Raw genomic sequence first — 22,894 nt, 5'->3', positions numbered from 1 at the left:
GTCGTTCAGGAATTGGGAGGTCTCCATAGCAAGAAGGTGAGTGAAAATAACGGAGGCGGCCATAAAGATCACGGTCACTTTTCCACCCATCGGCCGCTACACGATATCATACCCTCCTTGTCATTAAAGAAAACGACGGAACCCAACATAACCAGTTATGTGGGGACCACGTTTTATCCGCATCCAATCACGTGCACGCGAGCAGAGACGGGGCCCCACCCGAGATTGTTTCGGGGTGTGACGTGCCAGCGATTATATAATAAAATTAGCGCCAACTTCAATTTAATTCTACTATATATATATATATATAAACTTGCATGCATGACATTGGAGTGAATAATTCAAATCTATTATCCAAAAATCGTACAATATATTTCCCAGTCTTAACACGCGTAAGTATATAGCTACTCTATGAATCTGCAGATACAATATCAGGAATCATTTAGAATCTCATTGTAACAGCAAGGAGGGAATCGGCGGCCTAGTCGAGATGCTTCAATTTCCGATATGCCACCTTTTTGTTCGATTTCAGGGGATCGTAGAGTTTGGCCACCAGATATGAACATATGGCCGTGACAGCAACTATGATGACGATGATAGCCGCGTATGCCTCTGGCTGAATCATCTGTAGGATTAGGAGGAGACTAAGATTAGCTCAATGTCTCTCACCTTATCTGCTAATTTTGATTGGCAAGTGTTTGGTACCTGTGAATACAAGGAGTCGACGTAGATTAGAAGTTGCATTAGGCCGGTAAAGTTCAGCATCAGCCCCAACAGAGCAGCCTTCCTAACTGGCATGTTGTAGTAGACGGCGGGCGCCATGGCCGCGAAGAACTTGATCACGTACCCCGCCAACATGAACAGCTGTAGGCCCAGGAACACCTTGGGGTGTTCGACCGTGGAGAAGTCTGTCAGCATCCCTGCATTCAAGAACGCCAGCGGCAGCATCAGCCCCGTGGCGATCACTTCCACCTTCTCGGCGATGGCCACCGCGAGCGGGGACGCAGTGGGCACGAGGAGCCCCATGATGATCGGCCCGTCCGTGACCCTCGCTCCGAAGGTCTCACTGACGGCACCCATGGCCATTACAACCATCAGGACCATCAGGACTTGCCCCTCCGCGATGCGGCCGTCCTTCGGGGTCCGCCGCACGATCCATCGCACCCACGGCCGGAACACAAACAGGAGGAAGACGATCATGGCGACGATGCCCAGCGCCGAGTACACCAATGGTGGCGCCTGGTCGTACATGGTTCGCATCACCACGTTGGCGATCGTGATGGTCAAAGACCACCCGTAATCGATGATCATGGACACCGACAAAGCGAGGCGGCCGAGTTCGGTGTTGAGCAGCCGGAGCTCCGCGAGGATCTCCGCGACCACGGGGAACATGGTGTCGCTCACCAACGAAGCGATGGTGACGAAGGCGTTCGGGTCCCCGACGCCTGCCACAGCGGCGACGGTTCGGCCACCGTCGTCAGGAACGTATCGGACCTCGAAGAACCAGGAAAGCAAGTTGAGGACGGCGAAGGGCATGACCATGCACGAGACGCCGATGGCGAAGGCCTTCTTCCCGCACCGCCAAATGTTGCTGGGGTCTGTCTTGACGGAGATCAAGAAGAGCTGAAGCATGAATCCGTAGGAGGCCACAGAACGCATCAAGGATACATTGTCCGTCCGAAACATAGCGTCCATGTACCGCTGTTTTATGTGGCTGTAATCCGGCGCCCCTTCCACGTCGAACACATGGTGGAAGAAGCTAAGAAGCCGAGAAAGGAGGCTCGGCAGGGTCGGTCCCAAAAGGACGCCGCTCTACGTAACAACGACATAAGTCAAATACGCACGAACAAACAGACAGAAAAGAATTAGAGAATAGCATTACGATGATGTCGCAGACGAGACGAGGCTGCTTGAGAGGGCGGAGAAGGAAGTAGACGGCACGAGAGGTGAAGACGATGACGACGATGTGCAACATGAAGAGAGGCATGACGTGTCCGAAGGGGTCATCACCGTAGAAGACACCGCCATCGGAGAACGGGTTATCGTTGGCCGGCGCGTTACAGACTGCAGCGTGGAAGGCGCCATTGCCGGCCATGGAAACGCTGCTTATTCCTGCGCCCTCGTCCCGTACCTTCTCCGTCGCCTCCTCCACCCCCGAAGAGAGGCTGACCTTATATAACCAGCAGAACTGAGGAGGCAAAGAGCCAGCTGAGGAGACAGGCAAGGATGCTCAACGAGGCCATGGGTGATGGGGAACAACAGTTTGTGTGGCTCACATCCACGTACCATAACGAGACTGACAGGAATAAGGCATCTATCTGGGTGATGGGCAAGTGACGGATGGTCTTCTCCGAGGAAGAACTTTTCTTATTGCCTTGCTTGTGGCACACACGCAAGCTAAGCTCCCACAATGGATGGTAGAGAGGAACTTAATTAGCTGTTAATCTAATAATATTTCTTCCATATGTTATCAGATATTTACTTCTCCCTCGGATTTCCAATATACTAAATTATGTATTCGACAACTCTCGTCGGCGTCCACCGTGGAAATATCCTCTCAATAGAGAATGGGAAACAGGGAAGAAAACGCTATTGCTTTTGGGAAATCATTTTTTGTGGACTCTTGGAAAAAGCTGGTCGAGTTCTGTTTCTTGAAACACAACTCGGCCAGCTTTTTAAAGGCGGTCGCCCAGTACCACGGCTCGGTTCAAATCAGGAGAAGCCAGTAACGGTTTCCTCCGCCTCCTGCTCCCCCTCTTTTCTCGTTACTACAAGGAAGGAAGCGGTGGTCTCTCCGCACGAGATCCCGTCGACCATCGAGGCGGCTCTCCCCGGCCCCTTTTTCTTGTTACAGGTCATGCACTCCATGGGCTCACCCATCCCGGCCGTCGGGTCCCTGAGTTTCGAATCGCTCCCTTCGACCGCCTCGCCCTTCAAGAATCAAAGAAGAGTTTCCTCCTGTTCCTCCTCCTCCTCCTCCTGCCCCTCTTACTTGTGAGGGTTTCCGAAGGAACCCGAGAAGAAGGAATAGGTGGTGTTTCCGCACGAGCTGCCATCGCCGATCAAGGCGGCTCACCCCGCCCCCTCTTCTTCCACCTCGACCCAGCGGATCGAGCGCATGCACGCCATGCGTGTCGAGTCCATGGGTTTCAAATCGCCCCCTTCGACCGCCTCGCTCCCAAGAAGTGTTTCCTCCTACTCCTCTTCCTGCCCCTCTTTCTTGTGAGGGTTTTCGACGACGGAACTCCAGAAGAAGGAAGCGATGGTCTCGCCTTACGAGCTCCTGTCGACGATCGAGGTGGCTCTCCCCGGCTCCTCTTCTTCCACCTCCCCCCAGCGGATCGAGCTCATCCTCGCCATGGGCTCCTCCATCCCGGCCGTTTGCTCGACGACACCGATGTGCGGATCGTGAGTCATCTATTCCATGTCCGTCAATTTTTCCTCTTGTTTGTTCGGAGTCGTCTGTGATTTGATCTCAACTGCTGTCATCATCTTTCCGTCCTCCTATTTTGTTTGCATCACTATTTGTTTGTTTGTAGCTACATCAACTGCCTTTTTCCATTTTTAATATAAAAGTTGGTCAGACATTTCTCATTTATTCTGTCAAAGTACACTGTGCAAAATATTAGTCTGAGGTATTTAGTTTAATCATCCTTCCGTGAGAAAGGTAATTGCCCAACTATATATGGTTTCATGCTTGGATACGATTTGATTTAATCGGCCGATGCCATTTGATATCATTTCATAATTAAAATATTATCATTAAATAATCGAATTACATTCTTTTAAGCATCAAGAAAGTCTTACCCAAATCTGATAAGGAAAATAACACATCATAATTAGAAACAACGAAATTCCAAATGCGATAAATTTAGTAATAAACTTAACGTATAAATTATTATTAAAAAGAATTAACTATTATAATATTATTAACAAGAATTGACATAGTTCTAAAAGGGATGAGGCCTAGAACAAGAGGAGAATGGAGAATGGTGAAGAGTCAAAAGGAAGGTAGGGATAGGAGCTTATGATAGTCGAGAGACCGCTATTGAGATAGCTTGTCCCGACACTGACACTAGGTTCGGGTCGATGAGTTGGACTATAAGATCGAAGTAGAGAGAGACTCGATCTCGATGTTTCGAGTTTAAGCATAAAAGCTTTAGAGGTCGATCGAGGAAGCGATGATCGAAAGACGAGATGTTTGACCCACCACCCAAATCTGATCAGACTTCCTTTAAGACCCAATATGGTCCTTTTCAATTTGGCACTACCTTACTTTGGAGTGAGCCGAATCGTATATAATTTCATACTCTAATTTGGAAACAATTCATCTCATACCTACGCTTATGTGGCATTCAGAATTTATTGATTCTCATTAGGTTTTATGTAACTCGTAAAAATGTATTCATTCATAAATTTTCACCCTTTTTTTTCCCCAAGAACGAATTTTTAACTTTTTAAAAGTTAACAAAGACTTGACTCTATGTCTATTAATGATGTCATGTCTATTAATGTCTGAACAGAAGGGATCATCCAAGAATAGATACGCTACCAGGATCAGAGCTCATAAAACAATTAACTTGAGAGAGCAAACCTGGGTTAGAAGGGATGAAAGATGGAAGATAACCGAACCCACCAGCCAGCCATGGATTTTGCATTCATCACAGAATAAATACCACAAGGAACTTTTGTAAATATCAATAGTCTCTACTCCGCATCAAGAAACAGTTGCCTTGAGAATGGAGATTATTGTCTGCAACGTAAGTAGGGAACAAAACATGCTGACGGAGTTTTTTCCCCCAGTGAACCAGCTGAGCAGAAGGGGTTGTTATTTTACAGCTTATCATCACCCCATCTAGGAGGAATAAATGAGACTAATTATGTCTCCTGAATACTGGAATGACTTCCTAGTCTCCTCTAAGCAATGATCCTTCTCTTCTCTAGACCAGCTCTGCAAAACACATAAACAAACATCTCAACCCCATGTGAACGTTCTTATACCAACTAGGAAAGGAAGCAATCAACGGACAGACGTCCAAGATACATATATGCATGTCTCATCGTCTTACGCAAGTAACTCTGTTCAGCTTATCTCGCACATTCTGCAACACTTGGGAGAGATCACCATCCCACTTATAGAATTCCAGTTCTTTGTTGTCTAAGATTTTCTCAGCTACCTAGGAGAGGAACAGACATGTAAACCATTTCTTGAAACATAATTAAAAAAAATATATAGGAACTTGTAACTGAACAGATATTGTAATAGTACAATATCTGAGCGATAATAATGCACAAAATAAAGCTTCTGTAGAAATGCATCTATTTTGTCAGCTCTATAAAGAATTCAACTTAAAGAACAAGAAACAGTAAAATAAACAAATAGGACAAATTGAATAACCCAATGTAGCCAAGGAAAAAAAAAAAATCAAAACAGGGAACATAGTTCCTGGAAGGAAAAGAAGAGTATTGTAGAACCGAGGTACCCTAGTCCACCAACAAAAACTCAAAACCAATGACCATATATAATTTCCAAAACTATTTAAGTTCATCCATGACCCAATAAAGAAAAAAAAAAAAAAGTTACTGTAGCATACTATTATTCATGATAAAGTGCCACTAATAGTAAGTTCCTCGTAACCAAATGGATAAAGCAATAAAATCTAGTTTTCCAAGATTCTCTTAAGTAACTAAACTCGGTCTCTACAATAAAGTCATCCCAGATGTCTTGTCCAACCAAGAGAGCAAATTAAGTGTTAAATATATTTAATTACATTCAAATTATACAACTAAAAAACCAGGAGGTATTAATAGTCTTACATAAACCCTAGCATGCTGAACCCTGATTTAGGCTCTAACATCACAACTATGTAGGACAGAAAAGCCAGATAACTCATATGGGCACAAAAAAGGCTTTGTGTCTCACGTAAGGTTTTAATGAATTCTACTAATTATCCTGCCATAAGTTTGCTCTACGTAAAGGTAAACTGATTTAGTTTGGCATTTGTATCTGCTCTGACCATTTTAGAAATAATGCAAAATCTATAATAAATCCCACTAAGCATATAATTTGGATCTAAACAGTGTTTTTAAAACCGCTAGGCGCCAAGGTCCCAAAACGCCCGAGGCGTTGGGCACTCGATCGAGCGAAATGAGATACTCTAGAATATTAAAATATAAAAAAATATATAATACAATTGATAAATATGATTAATAGTGCTAAATAAGGATTGATAGTTCTAAATAGGAAGCTACGGACAATAATGTCGATGGCAACAGAAGCTTCTGATGTGTCCATCGATAGCAGAGGAAGCTGCGGTCCTGTCCCTCGACGACGAAAGGAGTTGCACATGAAGGTAGTGGCGGCAGAGGGAACTGCACATGAAAGCTGTAGCAACGGGAGCTTCAGACCTATCTGTCAGCGACAAAGGAAGCGTTTGACCTTTCCGTCGGTGACAGAGGGAGCTGTGCATGGAAGCGACGACTAGAGGTGGATCGAGGCAATGAGAGTAATTAGGATTTACCGTTAGTCAATCGAGGGGGGGTGGTTTCTTTTAGTGTTTACTATGGTTAGTTGATTCGATCGAACCAAGTTACTGTTCAATCGAACCAAAGTTGACAATCTAGTTCGATTGATCGCTTTTAATCGAGCGCTCGCTCGAGGTGCCCAATGCTTGGGCTCAGACGTGCGCCCAGGCGACGCTTCACTGAAGCACATCGCCCGACCACTATGCGAGGCGCTCGGGCCTCGCCTCACCCGAGCGCCTTTTCAAAACACCGATCTAACCATGCATCTAGTTTCCCAATTTATATATAGTGACTTTTATCCGATCTCTAGCACAAGGTTCTTGCATTCTCATTACCCTATAGAATGTTCCAATCCCCACACAAGGAAAAGAAAAAAGCTACTTTAGTCACTCAAGTTAATACGTCTGTAACATAAGTTTAATATACTTCACTGCTAATCTGTTTTCAAAGTAGACAGTTTGTTACAAACTAAAATGATTCATAACATCATCATGCTGAAATAGCTTAAGCATTTGATGTCCACAAGGTAAATAGACAATATATTCAGCTTAATAACAATGTGATATTGTGAGCAAAAACAAATGCAGTTCTCTCCCATAAGAATCATCTTAAAAAACAGGTACAATTCCAAAATAAAATTAGTCTTAGTCCAACAATGCTAATAAAAGAGACATCTAGACCGAAAAATATTATTGTACTAGAAAGGACGGTAGTTTCGAATAGATATTAAAAGGAATAACAAAAGTTCATTAATGGAAAATTATATATATTGCTTTGACACTGTACCTTGCTACCAATCATTCGACCACCAGCAGTATGGCCAAAATATATATTGTAGACGTGGCAGATGAAAGCTTGAGGATCTTTTTTTGAGAGCTCTTCCAGATAACTAGCATAAGAAACACCAGGAGAAGAGGGTTCAGGAATGGTATGTCCCTGATCCCTGAACCATTCTAAATCTTTTACTAACTTCTCAGACCTTTCCAAGCCAGTATTCCTTAACTCAGCATCTGCAACAAATGACTAAATATAATGCCAGACTAAATTCCAATTGCATTATCAGCTCAATTTCAGTCACTCGCTGACTTTTATAATCTTAACCAAGCACCCAAGTCATTCCATCACAATGATTCAAAAAGCAGTTGTCTCTATGTAAGACTATATGGCCTCGAGCAAGCATTAAACTAGAAAATAAACGAAACAGGTCTAATGGTTACGTTACCAGTTCCTCCCTACAGAAAGGGTAATCCCAGAGAGGCGTCAATGTTGACATGCAGTTTGATATTGTTTTCACACATTATAATATACTCACACATTTAGTTCCATATAGATTTGCTCATGCTTCACCACATTTGTTACTCAAGTGACACAATAATTTACTTCAGTTGACAGCAGATGCATAGCTTGCCAACACATACCCTGCATATTCAACAGAAAGTACTTGCTATTTACTACTTACTCCAATAAATTACCATTTCTCTCATCAATGTTTACCACATCAAGCACATTTCGTGATTATCACTGTTCAAGTATTTAGTGAAGTGCATTCATCTGTTCTTTTTCTTTCCAAAAGCAACTCTGAGGAACAAAAGATGTATCTTTAATTTAACTTGTTATTTGATATAATATTAAAACCATTTGGAATATTGATATAAAAAATAAATTGATATCTGTGAATCATTAAATGGTCCGACTTCTCATCATTCTAAGCCAACAAAAAAGGCAAGTTGCCCTGATATGACAAAGAAGAACATATATTTCGTTTTTTAGAACATATATTTCTTAAACAATCAATATGATGTTAGAAAGAATCTTTTAACCTTTTGAGAAAGTCAGTTTTGCCTATTTATCATCTTGCTGATTCAAAGTAACACATAAACCAGGATACAACAAAATTTTCCGGCCTCATTGCCACAACTGGGAAAGAGAAAAAAAATGATAACATACTAATCTAATGGGAAACAAAAAAATCTAATGCAAACCAGTCCTAGGTACACAATTTAGTATAAGCTAGCAATTCTTTTAAATGATCTGATTTTCAAACGAGTCATTATTAGAAAATGTTGGACTTGGTAGCACATCATAATTAGAACGATGAAACAAAGACAGGGGCTAGCAGCTAATGGATAAACCTTGAAAATCATTATATACGAAAACTGTGTTTCAACAACCCCTTTGCATCCATGTTTTTAATATTTGGTACCCTAAAGCAAATCTTGTAACTTTAGACTGTCTCCAGTATTATACCCATATCTAACAAATGTCGAGCCGCTCTTTCATCGCTCTGCATCTGCATCTGCATCGATGTAGTTGTAGAGTGACGTCACCACTCATCGCTCTCCACATCCGCAATAGCCACGCGCGGCCGCCAATAGTGTCGTCGTCTATCACCATCGAAAACATAACTAAGATATTGAAATTACCTCTTTGTCTATCTTTTTTGTGCTTCCGTCGGTAAAACCAATGACATTAGGATCAACAGAGTTAGATGTTTCACTTTCATAATTATATGATTCAAATATAATTTTTTTACGTCTAGCGAGCAGGATGTTAGAAAGGTTTAACTACAAGGGGTAATATGTAATTAGCCTCCCAAGTCTACTCATAAAAAAACCATTAATCTTTATTGAATCTCCACATCTGACCAAATCATGCATAGGTCTCCCTAGGCGCATCCCAAAGTCCAAACACACAAGAAGCCACTAAGTCCGCAAAGTGTTCAAACATTTTGACAGAATAGTCCATACAATATTGAATTATTTTATGATGAATTAATTCCACATAGTGTTTATTTAATTAATATTCAAGTGGAGTCTCCCTTTCTTATTCAGAACCACGGATCAACAACGACGGACACTTGATAAGCCTGTGAATCCCTATTGGGTAGCTGCATTGAACAACCAACACGTACTAGGGTGAATAACAATGTTCAAAGATTCTTCTCTCCATTTCTCTTACAAGAAGAATTACTAATCATAAACTACTCGATCATTCCAAAAAACCAAGAAAAGAACGACAACCTATGTTATCTGACAGGTTCATCGAATATTGGAAGGGGACTTACAGCAAGGGTAGGCGGCCTCCTGCACGATGGTCTCGAGGGTATCATAGACGAGCTTGCTGTCTACCAAGAACCGGAGATAGCGCTCGATGGAGGGTTCCCACTTGGCGACGGGCGGCGCGTCGGCCTCCTTCTCCCCCTCCTTGGCCTGATCCCTAGTGTGCAGACTCATCGCGACGGCCCTCATTTCGTCCACGAACCCTCGGTCCCGTGCCCCAGGCGCCTGCCGCTTCTTGTGAACATCGGTGGTGGTGGCGTAGACGACCACACGCCGGAGAGGCAGACCAATGCGGGAACTCCTCCGGGTACCGAGGCGGAGGCAGTGAAGTTGGCCGCCAAGGGAGGAGGCGTAGACGACGGGAAGGGAAGGACGAGAGGCAGCGCGATGACGGGCTGAGACGAAGGATCGCGGTGATTGAGAGATGGGCAGCGCAGACGACGCCATCTTCTTCTACCGCTGCTTCTCGAAGACGGAACGGTTTCTCGAGTGGCAAAGAAAGCGATGGAGGGAGGGAGACAGGCGGTGGGAAGAAGAATTTATGAGCAAGCGAATCGGGGCGACACAACTCTCCGTCTCACCGCCTTCGTGTTTCACACTTGTCTTAATTAATTACTTTATATATATATATATATATATATACTTTATTTGGAACGTGGGAATGGAGACCGGTCGAGAGGGATCGCCCGTATCACGGGAGCAATAGTTTCTATACTCGCACGCGTGGGCTCCACCGGTCCAGTCAATCAGAAAACGGGTGGCTTCCCACGTGTAACTTTTATTTTTCTGTTGGAGAACACGGGAGGCTCTGGGCTTACCCGGATTTCCTACCTGGTTGGGAATGGCGAGTCAACATTGGGCCCACTTTAATGTCATTTCAATCACAACGGAGTGACCGCGCTGAGTAGGGGAATGGTAGGGACCCACGTTTTGGTTTGATGGAAGGGACGGGTTAACACCATCAGGGAATGGAATCTCGTGTCCCCCTTATCAACAAGGAGAAAATATCGACCCAATAGTTTACCTGAATATACGCCTGACGTTTTATTGGACAAGGACGTTTAATATGTGGGGCCCATTTGGAGAATCCCAGCATCGCCCTTACCCTTGCTGGTTAAACTGTACCCACCGCGGTACCAGACCTTTTATTGCACGAGTGACGAACGAGCGGTGGGCCCCTTTGCCTTCACAGAAGAGAATTCTTTCAGAATGCCAACCAAAGGAGAAACCCTTCTTCACTTTACCTTTTTGTTTTCAAGAATTATTTATGTTGACCATATTTAGGATGATAAAAGTGATCCGATGATGACATTGATTTGACATATAATTATCCACCTCATTCATAAGTATCACTGAACCGAACCCCCCCAAAAAAAAAACACCTGATTGATCTAAAAACTTGATCAACATGGCTTTTTTTTTTTCATGTCTGGAAAAAACATAAATAGTTATTGGATAACTACCAAATAAAACCCTTAGAATATTAGAGCTGTATGTCGCTCCAGTATTTTAATCCTTGTGCAACTTCAGATTGTCTCTAAGAAAATGTTTAAGTAGCTGTTCGAATTCCTTGTGAGCTGTCGCTCCATTATTTTAATCCTTCTGCAACGTCAGATTGTCTCCAAGAAAATGTTACATTACGGAGATATATATAATTATTATACTATTTATGAATGGTGATACATCAGATAGCGTACATGGTCTAGTGTAAGTGTTATACGATTTATAAAGTGATCTTGATGTCAGGATCCACTGATCTATCGTACAGATTTGTCAACTAATAATAATAATGGTTCGATTCAATATGATTGAACTTTAAGAAAGATAAATAAACTATTCATGGACCATACCCTTCTGTCAGTAGGTCCTGTTCATGCTGGCAACTCGAAAGGTTTTAAGCAAATGAGTCGGGAATGGATTTATGGCTCAAAAAAAGGTTGAAACAGCATTTCATGGTTATGGAAATACATACAGAGCAGAGATCATAAACTTGTAACATGGTAACCAGTCAAGCTGAATTCCTCTGATTCAACCTCTGCATGTTCAAATTTACACATAATACAACTATTACATGTATGGATTCTAAAAACTAATGTAGGTAAGCTTATAGGATACAAAAAAGGGGGAGGGGGAGGGGGAGGGGGAGGGAGGACTTGAGAATGGAGATGGATAACCTTCTCAAAGCGAACTCAAAGATTCACTTTCTTTTATGATCACTTGGCTGCTTGTTCTAATACAGGAACATTGTTCCACCTTTCTTCCAATCCATTGCTCTTCAAGGGAGGCAATGAGAAAAAGCTCACGGTGGAACTTCCACCCCTGATCTCTTTCATGGCCCGCAAGGCCGCAATGGTACTCTTCATGTACAAGCTCTCCATGTATTCAATCTCCTCCGACTCTGGAACTCCTCCAACCAATGAGGATCTCGGTTTTGCCGGCTTCTGCTCTCTGTTCTGCCCGTCACAGTCTTCCGTGGATGTCGATGTTTCGATCTTGGGGAAGAGTCGGTCTAGCATGGCCTCACACTCCTTCACAAGTTTGTATAACACATCAGTGGTGAAGAAGGGCTGCTGCAGCACCTTTTGGATAAATGGCTGCCGAATAAGTGCTCCTGTTCTCTTGTCATACTTCTTCAGTATTTTCGCTAGCCCTGCATGTACAACACAAAGAAACACAATTAACCCTTTTGCAGAATTGGGGTTTGTTAACATAACTTTTTATTCTTTGTAATATTTCATACTATTTCTTTAAATTTATCATCCTATTTTGGACAGGTCACCGGCAATGACCTATAGCGGTTCTACAGAAGTTTAGCTGTTCCTACAGAATGTCATAACTCTAGATTCCTGCTGTGGTGCTTCAGAATTTTTTGCATCATTGATATATCTATGGTGCAAACAGCAAGCAATTGAGCAGTATAACTCTGGAAAATATTTGTGCTTGATATTAAATATAAAATTTTCAGCATGAGTAAATAAATAATAACGAAGCTTCACACGGATACGTGAAAATGATAAAACCTCACAAACATAAAAAAAAAAGTGCCTAAGAATATAGATACAAAACGACCAAATTGGAAGTGCAATCCTTGTGTTTAGGAAAGTATGTTATGGAAACATAATGAGACCATATCAATTTATGTCAAATATTCATGCATCCAAACTCAAGTGCAAATGCAAGTCATATACCAAGTCATACGAGACAACTTAAAATTCAACATGCATTAATGTTTTCTTTTTCCATGTATATATTACAAATAGGATATTTCTTGCATATTACCTATGTGTTCAATTTTGCATGCAATTCCAGAGGATACATATATAAGAACCTAATATCTAAATTATAAAATGCTATTACGCATTTTCAAAGAGGCTTACATGTAGCATATATCGAGTTCTGCCGGAATATATAGACAAAAACCCTTCAGCAAGTTACAATAATGGGGTGATGTGTTACATTTCAAAGGGCGTAAAATATTGGGATACACAACTTTTACCTATTTAATTTCTGCACCTCATATGGTATAACCAGTTAAAATTCAGCAAAAGATATTACAAGACAAATTTGAACTACAAAAGTCCATGGCCTATACTGAGATACACAACTTTTACAAACTCTCTGCAGTTGACTTCGTTTAACCAATTGAACAAAGCAAAAACTTGTACAGCATAATTCTTAACTCGGAAACTCCTGCATTTTTTGCAGCACAAGTTACCCAACTAGTTTCTACCATATCCATGGCAAATTACAAGGAAAACCAAAGCTATCTTCTGTTAGGAATCTATCAAAATTCAGTTTTAGAGCATGAAATGGCTAGTTGGATATCTGAAAGTAAAGTTACTCTCCTGAGTTTGGCAATCCAGAGATAGTCATTCTAAAGTTTAAGATTCAACATGAAATAAATATGACATATTTTAACTCACCCACCTGATGGGAACAATATTTACCGTTTCTTTAGCTTTAATGGATTTCGCCACATTGGGTTAACAAGAGTAATCCAATGACTAAATGTGTTGGCTTATTGTGTTAACAATGTGGTGTTGGCTTGAGTGTTTTATTCTAGAATATGGACGTCCATCCAACACAAATTAATGCCACTGTTACAATGTAACATGAGTCGAATTATTTAAATAAATATTCAATTAATTTACTATCACCTATTAGTATATCTGAAATGTAGTATAGGTTGTTTACTTGCAAGTGAAAATATATATATATAATTCATACTGGACTAAGTACAATAAGTGGCACTAAGCAGATTGTTTCCACACAACAGAGATGGAAGTTGTTCTATCCATGTCCAGTGCCAAAGTTTAATGGAAAAAAAATAAAACAAAAATGATCCAAGGTTTTGCGAGGATTTCCAATAAAAACTATCAAATTGAGTCTAAAAAGAGTTGTTTTAGTGTTGAAGAGAGTAAAATTATAGCAAGCTAAATGACAAATACTTTGACATGGATGGGATTTGGGCAATGTACCAGTATAGTTGAGGGCACTGTAGTTCTCGAGGAGGACAATCTCTCCATGGAGGTCTACAATTTCCTTTCTCACTTTCATCAACTCCTCCTTGGAATCCTTCGAGATGGCTTCCACAACTCGATCCTGCAGGTCCTGCAAACCGACATTGATGAAGATAGGATTTAACGAACTGCACCGCAATTCCCAGCAGCGACTTCTAATGAAATACTCTTAATTTATTATGAAAAACAGCAAGTTAAGTAGGCTTTCTCATTCGATAAATAAAATTACTTTTCCTTCGAAGAAAGCTTGCATTGCAATAATTGTTTGTTCATCAAATTTTTCTAGGAATTCATGGAATTCTTTTTCTATTTGAATCGGTTGATCGATCGACAGAAAGATTCCCTTTGAGCTCTGTTTGATGGAATTATGAGAACAAGCAAATAGAACCATCGATCTGATCACCCACACCAACTTTGAGACGAGATCGAGTTTTCGCACCTCTATCGTGACAAAAGATTCGTTTCCCATGCTGGCAACCAGGGAAAAGGCAAAACATGTAGAAAGGGAAGAGAGAGGAGACCTTCTGGCGTATGATGTACTCTTCCTCCTTCTCAACGAAGAAGGTATTGAACTTGTCGAGCTCGGCCTCAAGGAGCCTCATGAAATCATCCTCCTCCTCGATCACCGGCATCGCCGCGCTTTCCGGCGCCGAGGAAGGATCGCGATCCCCAGGCCCCACATCGTCGGCCACCTTGGGCCGTTTGGCTAGCCTCTCTCCGCCGCCACCGGAGATGAGCTTGAGGCGCTTCTTGAGGTCCTTGTACGAGAGGAACTTATCCCGCCACTCCGGCAGCGCGTCCTCGATCTGGTTACCAAGACTCTTCCCGAATTTCATCTCCAAGTACCAAACTTTTCTGCGATCGAAATCCAATGTAGGAAACAAACAGGCAGTAATGTAAGAAGAGGAGGAGGGGCGAAGGAATGATATAGCGGAGGAAGGAGCGAAGGGGAAGGGGGGAATCGGAATATGCCGGGGACGGAGAGAGGGAATATTCGAGGGAGGAACAGCATATCTCGGGTTTTATTCCCTCGACTTCGATGCCTTCTTTTCGCGTTGCTTTCAATAATATATCGGGATTGGGGAGGACGCCACGACGGCTGTGGCAGGCTGGCCCGAAACCGTTATAATGTTCCGTTACGATATTTTGATATGAAACCGTCATCTTTAGCGAGGAGAGTAATATGAATTCCAATTATTAGTGTATATTGTCATATTTTATTACTATTATAAATTAGTTAAATAAAACTTGATTTGCTTGGTGATACGGGAAATGTCCATGATATCATGATTAGTCTAACTTGGATGTGCAAGGAGGTTTAGGTGGAGTCAAGAAAATCTCTAATGCTCAATTGAATATTAATCTATATAAAATCAAAGTTTAATAGGTTTTTTACTCAAATCGATAATAAAATGAAGGGAAATATTTTAATAATACTTTATTATATCATCCTAAAAAATGAAAAATCACGTGGTACTAATGTGTTTAGGAAATTGTCATCAGAGATAATTATATGATTTTGGAGGGACTCAAAAATGATTTTGAGATGGAGTGTCTTACTCCCAAAATGACGTTGGAAGAAGTTCCTCGATCCAATACTATCAACGTTCAAGTTAATCCAAAATTTCTTTTAGATATGGATTTTTCTCGAAAGAAGCATCCTCTGGTATAACACTAGGGCATAGCTTTTATATCTAATCCACCGAGATGGCAACTTGTAACTATCCAAATATCTTCTTTTGACGTTTTGTCCACATGAGCGATACAAGAGAGACAAACTCAAACCGATTTCTTTTAGACTATTATCTATACGGATAGATAGGCGAATGATGACTTGGGCTACTTCCACCTATGCTAACCTCGATACGATGATTATATATTCTGTACGTACCGATTAGCTATCGAATTCCTTATATATGTCGAATATTTTTTGACATTTTACATTGGGCATAAATCATACAGCTCAATCATTTGATCGAGTCTTTTACGGCCACGATTGGAATCAATTGTATTCATATTAGCAAAGGAACTTATATATAAATAATTCAATATCTTTTTCAGTAAATAAAAACTCATGAGGCATGGGCCTGAGTAGAAGCCTTATGAATCTAAATCAAGCAGGGCCCTATGTGGTTGAGCCATATAGATGGGCGGCCTTCACATGTAAAGAATATAAATATAAAAGAAATTTAAGATATACTAAGTGCATTTACCATATGTTATACTTTACATATGATCACAAACTTTATTCCTTTTTGCTTTCTGTTAATTAAAAATCTGTTTGTTTCTGGTTTTTACAGTAGTATTTGGGTGAAGCTTTTTAAAGAGAAGGCTAATAATGTTGCAGATTTAGTATTAACTGCAGCTATTAGTTCTTTCTAACATAATAATAATAACAATAATAATAATAATAATAATAATAATAATAATAATAATAAACAACTAGAGTCGCAGCAACATGATTGTCTAAGTGATGATGGTCACAAGGCAAGAATTCCAATGGGAGTCAAAGCTTCACAGCACAAGTAGATATTTGCTTTAGATTTCAAAGCTACAATTAGGATCTACACAATACTTTGCCTCGTGTTTAAACGACATGGTAAGTTTCTACTACAACTCCATCTCTCCATCTTGAGAGCTGTGAGTTCTTTGTTGGTACTGTTGTGTTCTTCATGCATGTTCTATTGGTCGATCATTCTTCAACTATCTCACCCTTTTCTTACCAAGTAGAGCGATCAGTGATCTTCCAATGCGTACCTAATTTCCAGGCTGGTGCAGAGAGACATCAAGAGCATTGCAAGAACAACAGTGCCAACACCCAAAGCTACAAGAGCTGCTTTTGAATCCTGTAATGTACATCATTCCATTCCACATGTTGAATTTTAGGTCGTAAAAGTACTTGTTTTCACCAAAATGCAAAAGACCCATTATTGCACAAAAATATGCGGTAGAAGCATTGATTGCGAGGACGAGAGGCCTCCGTTCCTTCATGCCTACTTTTCTTAACCTAAACTTCCAGCTAAACAGCTGCAATTAACTCCATTCACTCACAACAAAAGCCTCAAAGCATCCGATCTGACTTTATTCCTTTTCCCTTATTCCTCAATAGTGTGGCGCATTCATTGAGCCCATCTGCCCGTGGAGTCCTTCTCGTCGTCACTCATCTGCCCTAGCTTTTATTTATGTACCCGGAGTTGGGGACCTTGCACCACAACCATTCTTCTCTCTGACCCTCCCGTGAATCAAATGGCTGATCCTTTACGGTGCTGTCCTTGCGCTACCTTCCCATGTTGGGATCTTTTGACAATTCATGGTGCTTCACTTAAGGTTTCATTGGCTCGTTCATGCCCAAAGAAAAATCACAAGCAACAGCTGTAGCTTCCTGTAGTTTTCGGCGTCTTATGATCGATGTCTTAGGAGAGATAAAAGGCGTCAAATGTGTTTGCTAGCCATTGATTGTGCATTGATGGTGGTACTCGTTGGAGTGTTGGTTGTTCATATAATTTCCTAAGATTGTTTCTGCTGTCATGATCGATTTTGATGATAGAATACATTGCAGCTGCTCATGTATAATGGCGAGAATTATACTGTCACAAGTCTGGTGCACCGTGACGATGTAAAAGATTTCCAACCCCACGTCTCCTGGGTTTCGTTTCTTCTTCTTCTTCTTCTCTCCGATGCATTAAGTAGTCGAGTAGTAGTATCGGAGAGAGGTTTGAGCGAGCATGCATGTGGTTTGGAAGTGACATTTGATGTGTAAGTTTCTGCCTCATTCATCACCCATCCTTCCGACTAATCTGAATCCCATTCCTCCGATTCTTTCAGTCTTTTCGTATGAGTTTAGTAATTTGGAATGATCTAACTTTGAATTCTCTCCACATCATTAGCGAGATCAAGAAGCTTTTCCTTGTGACAAGGACTCGATACGCTTGCATGCAGCAGAGGCCCAATCTTCAACATCAGACTACTTTATCCTTATTCTTATGCTATTTCCGATCTCTTCTTTGCACAACACAAGTACACAAAACTTGCAAGGGTATCTCTTCCATTCTTGGGACTGTGATGCATGATTGCCAGTTCTTGATTCTGTTCTTAGCTAAAGCAAAACAAGAATGAAGGAAGCTGTGGTTAAATATCTCTTTCTCTTTTTTCGTGATCTTCTCCACTGTTCAGCCATTATTGTAGATAGATGCAGCCGTTGGAAAAGGATATGTATATGTTGCAGAAAAGGATCTCATTCCACCACAGAACAAGAGGTCAAGCATCTGAGCTTTATCATATCTATTAACGGTAAGTTGGAGTAGACTATAGCTTTCTTGTTTCATCTGCATCACTCTCATGTAACATGACATAATTATATGCTTTCAGATGAGGAAACAGAGACACATATAGGTCCGATGGGTGCTTGCAGTGGTTGACGTGTTGAGGGAGACTGATTAAGGGGCTAATGGCGAGGTGGATCTACTGATCCATATATGGTTGTATTCACAAACAAAGCATCCAACCAAACTGAGTCGGCTTCAGCTGCCATGGCCACTAGAGGAAAATGCTGTCTTCACCTTCTATCCCTGCATGGGAGGGAGAGTTTGGGCGGTTCCTGCCGAGGAGCTCTTCTATCATCTGCAACGCCAGCCTCTCCTCCTCGTCCATCCCTCCGACCGCCTCCTGGGACGACGCCCCCTCCACAGCGAGGGGCGACGTCGGCGCCATCATCGCCTCCCCGGCGTCTTGTCGGCCGTGGCTCGCGTTGCCGAGCTCCACGGTCATGACCCAGCTGGAGCTGTCGCGGGTGCCGGGGCGCTTCTGCCACACCCCGATGTGAGACTTCTCGGTGTCGAGCCGGAGGCAGGTGAGGGAGGAGGAGGGGGTGGTCTTGCAGCACTTGCGGAGCTTGGCGCTGAGGACCTCCGACAGGGCCTTGGAGGAGGCGTCGGCGGTGGCGTCGCCCTCCGGGGTGCGGGGCACCGGGAAGTTGGTCTTCGCGTTGCGTCCGCTCATGAGCACCGCGGCCTCGTCGTAGGCTCGGGCGGCCTCCTCTGCCGTCTCGAAGGTGCCAAGCCACACCCTTCGCTTCCTGCGCGCAACACCACGGCAAGAAAGATGGAAAATGATGCTTCCATTGTCTTCATTACGCTTCAAGACTTACGCTACTATTCACACATAGCTGGAGAGGAAAAGAATGGCATGCGTACAATGTGCAGAGAGCAGTGTAGTACTTACAGGAGAGGATGTCTTATCTCAGAGACCCAGGAGCCCCAGTGGCGCTGCCGGACTCCTCGGAACTTCTTCGACTGTACCATGTTGTTGTTAAGAAACCACCGGTAATCTGACACAGAATGCCGGAAGAAGAAGGGAGAGAGAGCGAGAGAGAGGATCAAGCCAGTGGAGTAAAGATGAGCCTGCTTTCACTGACGACAAAGTACAAAAGCTGCCGCCTTTGAACCGGAAATAGATAGAGAGGGAGCAGCTACCGTCATGGTTAACTTGACGGGGGCGGAGTGGGAGGGCGAGATTATAAATTGGAGAAGAACGTGCAAGGGAGGCACAGAAGGTGGCAGAGGAGCTGTCGGTGAAGCGTGGCCATCGGCCCGTAACCACCCACAGTACAGTGGTAATAAACTCCTGCACCAACGGCCATGAATAACTCATTTAATTCTTCTTGCATGCTTGTCTGTGCCTGCGTGGTCTGTGTTCTTCTTGTGCTCACGAGGCTATGCACTCTACCCAGTAAAAAGGGTTGATCTCTAAAGACGACCTTCTTGGCGAGTAGATATATAAGAATAAAACCGCTACTTCATTGCTTGTTAGTGCGGAGACGACGACAAATCGATCATCGTCGAGCATGCTAAGAATAGTTCTTGCTATTAAGAAACAAGAGATCCACTGAGATTAAAGTAGTAATTTGCGATGGAGTTTTCTGTTGGCTAATGGAGGTGGGTGGCCATCGACACGAAGCAAGCAATCATCTGGTGATCATGATCTTCCTAACATAGGCCAAGAGAAATGATATGAGCTCACGCATGACGATCTACCAATAGCGGGTTTGAGTTTCTTTGGCAAGATAAACTTTCCGCCCACGAACTAATCATCGTTAACCCTCGAAACGTTCCGCCTTGGTTCGGTCAGATCGATCGACGAAGGACCGATATTTATGTTACTGTTCTTGTACCCACCCAAGAACATCAACCCATGCCTTCACAGATCGATCCCATTTATCCTATCCCCAGTAGTTTTAGCTGCACTATAAGCCAGCGAAATCAAGGAGACAGGAGACAAATCCCCAGCAGACGGTGCTTCGCTGCAGTGATGATCAATGCGTGCATGGCTGATGCATGCATATAAGGATGGAGACTATCTACCCTCTCCCATCTGCGTAACTTTGGGGATGAACGAGAATGGAGTTAGAAAGGTCCGGCAACTTTTCCTTCACCGCCTCACCATGGAAGTCTGATGCATGCATGAAATGTTGATGGACGGCAGTCATATCACAGTAGCAGTGGATCCCAATTAATGTCAGGCGAGGAGAAGATGGCACATGAGCACATTTACTACGTTATCTCACCTCACTGTGCGTGCCAAAAGGCGACGCCTTGGTTGAACCGTTGAGGTAGTTCGTTAGCTTTAAATAAATGGTCACCGGGGTAACATAGTTTGTCCCAAGAAATGTATACATGTAACGTCTGATAACTACTGCGCCCAAAGTGAATTGTCGCGTAGCCATTGGCCACCCATGTCAAGAATTGGATACATTAAAAGGTGCTCTTAATCGAGACTGCTACTTTGGTGTAATTTTGTTGGGTACAATTATTCAGTAATTAATATGGTATATATTTTTAATTGTTTTTTTTTTCTGTTTTATTATAACTAAAATTTGATTTGCAATTCTAAATGCATGAGTCATAGAGTTGTGAAATTGGGCTCAATGTCCCCTAGCCTGAGTCCGACCCGAGTCCGATTGAATGTTGTCTTAGGCTTAGCGCGGATGAGCCCCTAAAAGCACCCAACAACGGCCCATCAGGTGTGCGTCTCCAGAAACTTCCACGGGAGACCAGTGACGAGCCCCATCTCGGCCTTCAAATACCGGTCGCCAAACGCAAATCTGGTCTCTGTCCCGCCCTTTCGCGCGTCTCTTTTACGCCATTAGGAAGTCTCCTCCTCCTCCTCCTCCTCCTCCCTATTACGCAACCGGAGACGCGATGCTCCGATCGAGGCCTGAGAAGGAAAGGCGGTGGTTCAGATGGAAGTGCATAGGGTCATCGTCGCCGATTCTCTACATGCTTCTCGTGGATGACACTCCGGTATTCACTACCTTGCTTGCTCTCTTTGAATTGATCCATTATTGAGACGGTTATTAGGAACGCATGTAAGGATGCAACGTTTCTGGCATGGAAAGACACAGGGAATGCATTCAAGTAGTTTGTGCTCGGGTAGCATTAAGAAAGGACGAAGGTAACCAAAGGTTTTTAGGTCAAAATGTACCATGTTCGTATTAGAGCAGATTAGGGTGCTATCTGGGATTCACTAGCACACATACCTATGAGCAGAGGAGAAGTGCTAGCGTAGATGATAGATCGTTACCAGGAACACGAAAACCTTAAGAGAACAAGGCCGATATCAGATAAAAAGCAAATCATATAGGAATAAAACACTAAAAAACGTTGAAGAAGAGAAATAGAAGGGGGAGAACGACACATCAGTGGCTACGAAGAAATTGGCTATTTATCAAGCAATTGTCTTACAGAGTTCACCTTTTCCTACTAGCATAGAAGATAAATTGGAGCATTCACCACCAGAACCACAAATAACAAGAAATTACTGCATTCTGTAATGTGATTTGCGATCAAGATGCTTCATCATTGACTTGAAGCTATTTTCTAACAGAAGTCTAAATGGAAATTTCATAGTCTTGATCTGCTTGTTATTGCTTTCACTATTTTACTTCCAGACTGTAACCCTCTTCGGTAGTTTACTTGCATTTGCATATAATAGCTAATTTGATCACATGCAATTTTATTATTTAGTCCTTCTAAAACCTGCTCAACTTGATTGGCCTTCCAAAACCTGGCGGATTGTTCCTTTCATCTCAATCTCAATCTCTCATATGTCATGCCAAGCAATTAGGAACATTATGCAACACCATACATGTACCTTAAAGTAGTTATGCATTTAGTCTAATAGTTGCTTCTACCTCTTCTTTTTCCCATGTCTCAAGATGACAAGATTTATGAGAAGTCATTAACTGAATCCTTGAGCTGATGCATGTGAACTGAGCCTCCTGTGAGAACTCTTCAGCTCTGAAGAAGATGATACAGACGATGACTCAGCTATTGCCTAGCTGGTTTGATCCTAGAAGTATTTTATTGGGTAAAATCTTGTGAGTGATGATGTGTTGACCCCTTCATATTCCCTTTGGATAGTCCAAAACATCATCAATTTGGCAGCATGAGTGGGCAAGTTGTTCATGATCTCTAAGCCGACAATGGATTAATAGTTAGGTTAATGTTATATTTCACTGCTCTAAAAACCTACCTGAGCAGTAGTTGTCAACTTACATTTTCTTTGTTGTGGTTTCATGTCATTTGTTATCCTCACATGAAAAAGACCAAAACTATAGTTGAAAAAGACCAAATACAACGTATGATGATGCTGATATAACAATAGATGATTCTCCTCAAGGCATCATCATGGCTGTGAACTAGGAGTCAAAATAAACAGTGGATGATTTAAAAAGACCCTTACTCTATGTCATGGACCCGGCATCTTTAGGACTCGGGGACGACGACTGGAGGA

At 42.4% G+C, this 22,894-nt stretch overlaps 4 protein-coding genes across 4 annotated transcripts; all 4 read right to left on the bottom strand.

The window, feature by feature from the left end:
* Positions 1-481: 481 nt before the first annotated feature.
* LOC135625805 (cation/H(+) antiporter 15-like) lies at positions 482-2,095 on the bottom strand. Its single transcript, XM_065130890.1, has 3 exons — positions 1,883-2,095; positions 706-1,812; positions 482-625 (listed from the first exon to the last, which is right to left on the bottom strand). Exons 1-3 carry the CDS (start codon positions 2,093-2,095, stop codon positions 482-484), a joined length of 1,464 nt encoding a protein of 487 aa, XP_064986962.1.
* Positions 2,096-4,666: 2,571 nt separating this feature from the next.
* On the bottom strand, positions 4,667-10,164 carry LOC135625921 (heme oxygenase 1, chloroplastic-like). The gene is made up of 4 exons (XM_065131070.1): positions 9,590-10,164; positions 7,312-7,535; positions 5,070-5,177; positions 4,667-4,951 (listed from the first exon to the last, which is right to left on the bottom strand). Exons 1-4 carry the CDS (start codon positions 10,029-10,031, stop codon positions 4,856-4,858), a joined length of 870 nt encoding a protein of 289 aa, XP_064987142.1. The 5' UTR covers positions 10,032-10,164; the 3' UTR covers positions 4,667-4,855.
* A 1,410-nt stretch (positions 10,165-11,574) lies between these two features.
* On the bottom strand, positions 11,575-15,117 carry LOC103969342 (SPX domain-containing protein 1). Its single transcript, XM_009382842.3, has 3 exons — positions 14,626-15,117; positions 14,063-14,195; positions 11,575-12,234 (listed from the first exon to the last, which is right to left on the bottom strand). Exons 1-3 carry the CDS (start codon positions 14,938-14,940, stop codon positions 11,798-11,800), a joined length of 885 nt encoding a protein of 294 aa, XP_009381117.2. The 5' UTR covers positions 14,941-15,117; the 3' UTR covers positions 11,575-11,797.
* A 3,385-nt stretch (positions 15,118-18,502) lies between these two features.
* On the bottom strand, positions 18,503-19,545 carry LOC135624367 (ethylene-responsive transcription factor WIN1-like). Its single transcript, XM_065127883.1, has 2 exons — positions 19,325-19,545; positions 18,503-19,178 (listed from the first exon to the last, which is right to left on the bottom strand). Exons 1-2 carry the CDS (start codon positions 19,402-19,404, stop codon positions 18,641-18,643), a joined length of 618 nt encoding a protein of 205 aa, XP_064983955.1. The 5' UTR covers positions 19,405-19,545; the 3' UTR covers positions 18,503-18,640.
* Positions 19,546-22,894: the final 3,349 nt, after the last annotated feature.

The sequence above is a fragment of the Musa acuminata genome, chromosome BXJ2-10, assembly GCF_036884655.1.
Source record: "Musa acuminata AAA Group cultivar baxijiao chromosome BXJ2-10, Cavendish_Baxijiao_AAA, whole genome shotgun sequence".
Taxonomy (NCBI): domain Eukaryota; kingdom Viridiplantae; phylum Streptophyta; class Magnoliopsida; order Zingiberales; family Musaceae; genus Musa; species Musa acuminata.
Note: the sequence above shows the minus strand (reverse complement) of the source record. Positions and strands in the feature narration are given on the sequence as shown.